General features: G+C 38.7%; 1 protein-coding gene across 1 annotated transcript; it reads right to left on the bottom strand.

The window, feature by feature from the left end:
• Positions 1–2,753: 2,753 nt before the first annotated feature.
• On the bottom strand, positions 2,754–7,486 carry LOC110883872 (lipoxygenase 3, chloroplastic). Its single transcript, XM_022131526.2, has 9 exons — positions 7,065–7,486; positions 6,705–6,979; positions 5,630–5,867; positions 5,208–5,522; positions 5,023–5,108; positions 4,853–4,960; positions 4,434–4,735; positions 3,992–4,258; positions 2,754–3,786 (listed from the first exon to the last, which is right to left on the bottom strand). The coding sequence occupies exons 1-9, from the start codon at positions 7,441–7,443 to the stop codon at positions 3,027–3,029; spliced, it is 2,730 nt and encodes a 909-aa protein (XP_021987218.1). The 5' UTR covers positions 7,444–7,486; the 3' UTR covers positions 2,754–3,026.
• Positions 7,487–8,496: the final 1,010 nt, after the last annotated feature.

The raw sequence follows: 8,496 nt of genomic DNA, 5'->3' as shown, positions 1-8,496 counted from the left end.
CAAATCGAATACAATCGAAATCGAACTACGACGAATGGTAACGTAAGGATGGGGTAAAATATAGATGATTGTATGTTAGATATAGTGGTTGGGACTGAAAGTAATTTGAATAGGAAACTCTATCGTGCTCGTCTTCAATCGAAATCGAAATATTGAAAATCGTTGCACCGAACACTCGAACAAGGCTGTTGATCGATCAGGCTGTCAGCGGATCGAACAGCCCAGCCGATCGGACGGACTGTCCGATCGAGCAGGCTGTCCGATCGGGAAGCCTGGCCGATCGGCCAGTCCTTTCCTCTTTTGGAGCCTATAAATAGGGCTGTCATTGTCACTCTTTACCACTTTTGGAAAGTTCTGACCGACCAGCTCGTGCTCCTCCTTTTTCCTCAGATTTCTTCCGATTTCGGTAAGTTTCCAACCTAAATCTTGTACTTTCCTAATCAAAACATGCTCCTACACCTTTCTATCTTGCAAATCTTGATTTCTAACCGTGAAATCATCAAGATCTAAGCATTCTAGGATGATGTCATCATGGTGTTCTTCAAGAACATCATGTTTTGGCCTCAATCCGCCATGAATAGCTCGGATCTAACCGATTTCCACATAAACAAGTCAAGATCTATCAGAGATCTAAACATTTACATGATGTAAAGGATTGAAAGGAGGATTTCCAACTTTCTTTCAACTCTTTTACACTCAATGCCTTCACACCGGTAGAAAAGGAGCTTGAGCCAACTCACTAATCATTCTAATGGTTGTGTGATTCAAGATTCGTGTTCTACCTACGAGGTTCACCGACTTCAGATTAAACGTTAAACCGACGTTTCGAACCGTTCACCGGCCGGACTTGGGTGATTCCTGTCCGAGCAGGAGAAACAAGTAAGAACTAAAGTGTCATGGTTCAATTCGTTGTCAAACTACCTCGATATAACGTCAAATAATCAGAACGGTCAAGTGTTAGACGAACAGGCCGACCAGGTCAGGATGCTGACCGAACGGTTAGGCTGTTCGAACGAACAGCCCAACCGATCGGACTTGTCAGCCGATCGACCAGGCCAGCCGATCGACTAGCATGTGACCCCACACTTTGACAAATTCATGAAGTATGGTATTGAACGAGGTGATGTTCGATCGAACAAGCTGTTTGGTAACATTACTCCTCGGATCATGAGATACTATGCTTCAACACGTAATCGATTTTCAAACTCGTTCGACGCATTGGGGTGCCACCCGATCGAACATGCTATCAGAACGAACAGGTTGTTCGATCGGATATGCTGCTCGATCGAGTGACAACCTGATGAGGACTACTACTGAAGTTCCTAACCGATCGGATAAGCCGACCGATCGAACAGACCGTTCGATCGATCGATCTGGAAGGTAAGAACACTTCAGTGTTCTCAAATGCTACAACGAAAACTTCAAAAGTTCAAACCATCATACACAAACACATCCTACTCAAAGGAAGAAACAACCCACTCGAACAGTCCAACCGATCGAGCCTGCCGGCCGATCGAGCAGGCTGTCCGAGCGGATTGTCCAGCCGAACGAACAACCCACTCGATCGAACCTGCCGTTCGATCGACCAGACTGTTCGACCCACTTACACTTGTTTCCATTATTCGTGTATTCATCGTTGTGCTATCGAACTGTTCAGGCTAACCCTACTCTCAAGCGCTCCCTTCAATCCATCAATCAATCGCTGTGAGTATACTCGATCCCTTTTTGCTTTTAGCACTTTTGGGTGTTACATACGTTACTTATCAAAATCACTATCGAACGCACTACTCAATTATTTGAACGCTAACCGATTCGCATGTATTACGTGACTAAATGAATGCTTGTTGATTGTGTTTACACGTGGAATGCTGTCTACCTGCCTTAACGACATAGTACTATAGTTTGGACTCAGCACCCGTTCACACGGGGGTTGTTAAGGACAATTACTTGCATGGATTACGGTGGTAATCATGTATTGCGAACCATCTCGGACGGTCAACCCGCAGTCATTGGTATCGATAGATCCATGTCGATAATTAACATGCTTCGTTTTCCTCTGTGTACGTGCTGGTTATGCGTAAACTATTCGAACTCTATATGCTGTATCAAACTTGTATGCTCACCTTTACATTTATGTATTGACTGTATTTTAACGTATGTGACAGGTGTTTAAGATGTTTGCTTGCTAGGAAAGCGAGGCTAGAATAAAGCTCCAGAGGCCCCCAACAAATAATTGTCTGTCAGAAAAGAGCAACTAGAGCATAGTTGTCTGTAGATCTTGTTAGGCTGGGTCTTTAGGAGCCTTTGAACAATATTTATGTTTTGTATTAAATTATATCTGAGTTGTCGGAACAGAATTACTTGTTTGGATGTTATCTGTAATAATGTATTTGTTTATTCGGGATACGGTATGGGACGTATCTTTAACTGGATTATATAGATAGTTGATGGAAACTTCTGGACAATCTGTTTCGCTCAGTGCCATGCCCCGATGATTCCGCCATCGGTTGGGGTGTGACAGTTAAATTGTCTTGGTACCGAGTAATGTTCCCGGCAATAGACATAAATACACTGAGAGGAGAAACGGTTGGGATGGCAGTTGAATTTTGGCGGGAATAACCGCCATTCGAGACCGGTGCCAACCATCAGTCACACCTCTTCAAATTATTACACACATACATATAGGTATACATATATCCTAGGTTTAATACATAACATAAATACGAAATTATGTTTATAACATTCTAACATGAGTGTATATGTATATGCAGAAACAATTTTATATATGTATATGCAGAAACAGTCTTGTACAAGAGTTAGATATTAGTAACCACTCACTCTACTTATGATCTACGTGAGCTCATTTCCTACTCGTAAATCAGAAATGTATTAGGTGCGCGTCTATTCTATTCAAAGAAAGACATCGGACCGAAACTTTCAGGGAGCACTGGATTTAATGATAAAACAAATGCTAGTATTTTATCATATCGTTATGCTGCACTGGATTTAATGATACCAGCATTTTATCATATTGTTATACTGTTTGGTACACCTCTTCCAGTAACCCCAGGTTCTGAAGTTGGTATGAGCAGCTCGTAAGGTGGAACACCAGCACCACATCTGTTCCTAAGCCTTGGATCAACATTCCTTCTATGTATCTCATTTTCAATTTTTTTAACATTCACCGAAAATCTGTAGAATGCATCAATAATATCTGGTTCACCTGGCCACCTAGTGTATGCATCCTTAATCTCCCCAAGATACACCTCCTCGTGCGAGTGTGCTGAGATAATATCAATTACAGCCATGTATTTTGTTGAATCAAATAAACTAGGCAAGGATGCAAGAAAATAGCCCTGTGGATCAGCCATGAAACTTGCATACTCATCATCATGTGGTTGGGGTATAAGTTTTTGCATAAGTGGTGGCCTATTCGGAACATATGCACCATAGTGGTACTGCCCAAAGTTAAGTGCCGCATGTTGTGCTGAAGCAGTCCATATTAGAATGGTCAATATCTTGGTAAGACTGTCAGGATTGCTTAGTTTAGGCCACCAATTAGCTTCACGAAGATCAGCATGCCCCACATTAATGGCTTCACTATACCATGATTGTAGTTCTTTGTCAGATATAACAGCATTTTCATCTGGGTAGTAGTGATTAACATATGTGTTCACCAACTCTTGAATTGCAGACCAAATAAGGAGCCCGTCATTGGCATATGGGTAGTCTTCAATGAGGAGTCTCAGACCATGGGGCTTTGTCTCATCACATACTGCCATTCCTCTACAACCAAAGTCATGTAACAATGTTATAGACAATTTTTAAGCTATCATCATTATTCTGTCTTGTTTGCATATATTGATGAAGTCATAATCTTGGCATCAATATATTAATTTTATATGTGTAATATAAAACAACAGGTTAAGACATTTATTATTCTACTTTATTTGCATATTTCAGTTTTGGTTTAGTGGCTTTGTATTCGTACCTTCGTATCAAATCTGCAGGAAGGCCTTCTAAGTCGAAGCGCCACCAGTCACGATAGGCAGCACTTATCATCTCCGTGCTATATTTTCCAGAAGAAAAGCCACATTCTATAATCCCGTTTGCGGATATAAGACTCTCACGGGCCATCGCATTTATTGCAAGTGCATGTTCCATGTGGTGACTCAAAAGCTTGAAAATCGGATGCATTATGCTCAAGTTTCGGTGAGTGGCTATTATGAATGGTTCCATACACGCATGAACTCGTAACCTATATATCAGTTACACCAAATCATAGTCATTTATTTGTTTGCCATTTTGGTAGCCAACATATTTTATTACTTTCATACATATAATGAGCATTTAGGAATATAGATTAGGGATAACTAAACACTTTGGATCCTATCTGAGTAAGTGTGCAAACTCAACAAATACATGTGACTTACCAATGATGGACAAGTTGGTGAACACCATTGTCATTAGAGCATACATGAGCTTTGCCTAGTCTCCACAACCAATTGGTGGTTGCATCAACTGGAGGAGTGAGAACTTGTTTTGAAGGGATATTGGTGTCAATAGGAGGAAGGCTAAGCTCGATTGCAATGGGCTTTAGAGTTCCCATTGTTGTCAAGAAGAAGATTGTACGGGTTGCATATGCTTTTCTGTCTTCTTGAGTATTTATCTTCTCCAAAAATGGTAGGTAAATGTCATGGTAATCTAATATGAAAAGCTTGTTTTCATCCAAGGCCTGAAAGCAAAAAAAAAAAAAAAAAAAATGTTTGAAATCTAAACAAAAAACCCAACACTTGGTGTATTAATTTTTTTTTTGTGCTCATATATTATTAACTATTGGCAGCTGCTATACCTGTTGTACAGACATTCCATTGAGGTGGCCTATGATATGTTCCTCTTTAAGATCTGATTCTGGTGGGCCGTATATCGATGGATCAAGTTTGCTCACAGGGGGATATACCTGTAGAAGCAAATTTAAATGGTGTGAAGTTATAATAACTAAAGTACTTAATATATGTTTACCTTCAACTTTTCTATGCTAATAGGGTTCATCCCAGCAAGTGTTTGGCGGCCAAGTTCATGATCATCTTGTTCATAGCTTGTTACACCTATAATGTCAATGATGTTTTATTATAATGCTTTATATATAGAGAAAAAATATATACAATTTGTTAGAAAGATGTTTTTTTGATTAGGGTGACACTTACAGGACAAGTTTTTTGGAGTCTCAAACTTGAATATTTCTTCAATAGATCCACTTATATCCAAAAACTTTAATAGTCCATGCATATTTACATTTATCTCTGCTTCTGATCTACTCCTATAAAGACGAGTAAGATCTGCGAAGTCCATACAAACATCATTCTCATTGCAGAAGGTGGCCACCATGGGTGGAATGTTGTGCAGCACTCCCTTCCAAATTCCCATCTGGATATCATTGCGCCTAGTCCCCTCCATAGCTTCATCTCGTGGCACATATGTTGAAGAAATCAAGGTATTCACTGGTATTTCACTAGTTACATCTGCATAATATTGCTGAATTATATTAATTTTTGTGTGTTTTCATGAGTAGCATGTTACATTACTTCAAATGAACTAATAGTAGGATTAGAAAAGAAAAGAATCCGACCAGCAATCGTGGAGGGACGTCCTGTGCGACAACGTCTGGGATGTGGGTTTGTTTCACCTCCTAGTGTTGGCCTTGCATATTCAGGTCCTTTATCAGGATTTCCAAGATCATTATAAGTGTCATAATCATATATCCTGTCGGAAGGCAATCTTTGTCCATTTCCATCACCTCTCTTATATTTGAGCTCCTTAGTTCTCAAGAATTTCAACCCCATAGGTGTTTGACTTGGTAAGTATGCCTATTAAACCCAAGAATACATAAGTCATTTAACCATCTTTATTAGTTATGTAAATTGTCACTACATATACTTTTGTTAGTTATGTAGATGGCATAAGAAATTAGACTTTGGCATGCCATGTGTGCACAATTCCAAATGTGGCAAGGACTTTGGGCATGTATTTTATTTTAATATTGAGTTATTTGTCGTTCATTACTATTGATTTTATCACTTTATATATATATGGTTTCTATCACAGTAAGTTGATTTTATCACTTTATATATATATGGTTTTTATGACATCAAGAATAGATATTTGCATAAACTGTCAAGCTAGCATATGTACATCAAAATGTCTTTGTAATAGCATCCACATTAATATTGCTTAGGGTGAACAGAGTGGATCGATAAACACAACGTCAAAGCGGTTTACCGAGCGGTAACATCGCCGCCGTCTGTGTTTACCGCTAGGCAAACATGGATGATCGGTGAACCTTTACCGACTCGGTGAGAGGGAGGGACAGGGGGGAGAGGGAGGGTGTGTGGTGGGGTCCATTTCTTCTCAACCAATCACACGTTTTTCCTTTTTTTTTAAATAGTTTGCCTAAACCCCATTAGGTAAACCACCGCCAACGTTTTTGAGCATTAGGTAAACAATTTAGGTGAATTGACGTGGCACTGTTTGATTGGGTGAATGAGGAGTTTACCTATTCCAAATAGGTAACCACTCCCTTCACCCTTACTTAACAAGTTAGTTGGAGTCGCATTATCATTTTTGTTACTAATTAAATGGCTCCAATTAAGTTATAAAGTGTAATTTAGAATCTAAATGAACTAGGTGAATGATGCTATATGCACCTTGTTGGAAAAGAATATCCTTTTTTCTTTGCTAATGTGAGCTGGTTGAACCCAAGATTTGCATGAAAAATGGACAAAACCATCCAGAGAGATGGTCTCCACATACAATTCCTTTTCATAATTGTTTCCCACTAGGATGGCCCCTGGTTCTCCAAAGTCTGCATCAATTACCAGCTCAACTTCAAAACTGAAACACCCGGTACCGATAGCTTTGCGAGTAGGACATTTGCTCCAATCTTTTACACATTCCTTGCTCACCTTTGGCTTCATGGTACCTTTCATGCACAAATTTACAATACATACATATATCTAAAACAAACATAAACAAAATATTAAAAATGAACCCATGTAATTACATACTTGGATCTAATTCAGTGCTAACAAGTCGAAAACGGACACCCTTTTCCACAGGCTCCATATCATTTTGTGAATATGGCCATGGGATCTTTACCAATGAGACGTCGTTGCTTATCTTCACGGTAACTGTTGCTGTTACCTTCAAAATCGAGGAGACTTCAACCTTAACTTCCTCCTCCAGGAAATCCATAGCCAATGTAGCTCTTGCAACCCTTAGAGTACTTTTCGAATTCTTCTTGCAAGAGGAAAAGGACGTTGGCACACTTAGTGTTGTTCTTTTCCCACACACACTAATACATTGGGTAATAGGGTAGATGGGATCAGTGTTTAGTATACTCTTCCCCCCTTGAGAAAAAGAGATGAAAGACTTTGTTCCGGCCATTTGGTATTCACAAATAATTAAACTTAAACAGCCTACTTAGGTTATGTGGTTGTGAGTTATTTTGAACTGTATATATAGACAATGGCATCTCAATAAAACCAAAACACACATTTCAATAACCAAAACTAACACATACATAACAAGCATCCCACGTTGAGCACGTGTGTTTTTATTAGCTGGTTGTAATCTTTAAAAATATACACGAGGGGCAATGTTTGAGTCTATTATACACATTTGACCATTTCGTTTTATGCTAATCATTTTATTTGATCGATTGGCATCGATTTTAAGATATAACTCCATAGTTACAAGTTAATTTTTTTCTATCGATTACTCTGATTAGTTTAGATCATTAGATGGGCAGTGGAACCAATCAGTGGCTGATGTCACATTGCATGTATATATACAAATCTAAACGGATTCAAAACACCATGAATCAAAACGGATACAAAACATATAAGGCTATACGCTATCGTTTTACGTCCTTTCATTCCATATCACTCTCAGCAACTTTGCTTAAGAAACCTTTTCCAGTTTCTTTATGCCCAGGCTATATAAGTGATGCTTCCCGGACGTTCTCACCAGCCTCACGTGGCAGAAGAGGATTACCCGCATGACTATCCTGTAGCGCATCAAAACTCCCGTCCTGTAGGTCACCATACCAATAAGTAAATGTCACCTCACTGACACATCAGCACCCTACTTTCTTTCACTAACACCATATTCACTCCACATCACCCCTTCGCAATTATTTTTTAAGCATTACCAATTTATTTAAATCTTATTTTTATATAAACTAATTTACAATAATAATTAAATAAGTATAACAATATATTATAAAAAAATGAAAAACAATTAAATTTATATTAACTAACATAAAATTTCATTAAAATACAAATAAGTTAATACATTAATATTCGAACAACTTAAAAAAGGCCAATTAAAATTAAAACATGCAAACGAAAATATAAAAAATAATCTTCATCATCGGCATCCATAGCATCTTCAACCCGATCTGACCAAAGATGGTCTACTAAGTCCGTGTAGAGTGTT

The sequence above is a fragment of the Helianthus annuus genome, chromosome 16 (genome assembly GCF_002127325.2).
Source record: "Helianthus annuus cultivar XRQ/B chromosome 16, HanXRQr2.0-SUNRISE, whole genome shotgun sequence".
NCBI lineage: Eukaryota > Viridiplantae > Streptophyta > Magnoliopsida > Asterales > Asteraceae > Helianthus > Helianthus annuus.
The sequence above is the reverse complement of the archived record's forward strand: the minus strand, read 5'-3'. Positions and strand labels throughout refer to the sequence as shown.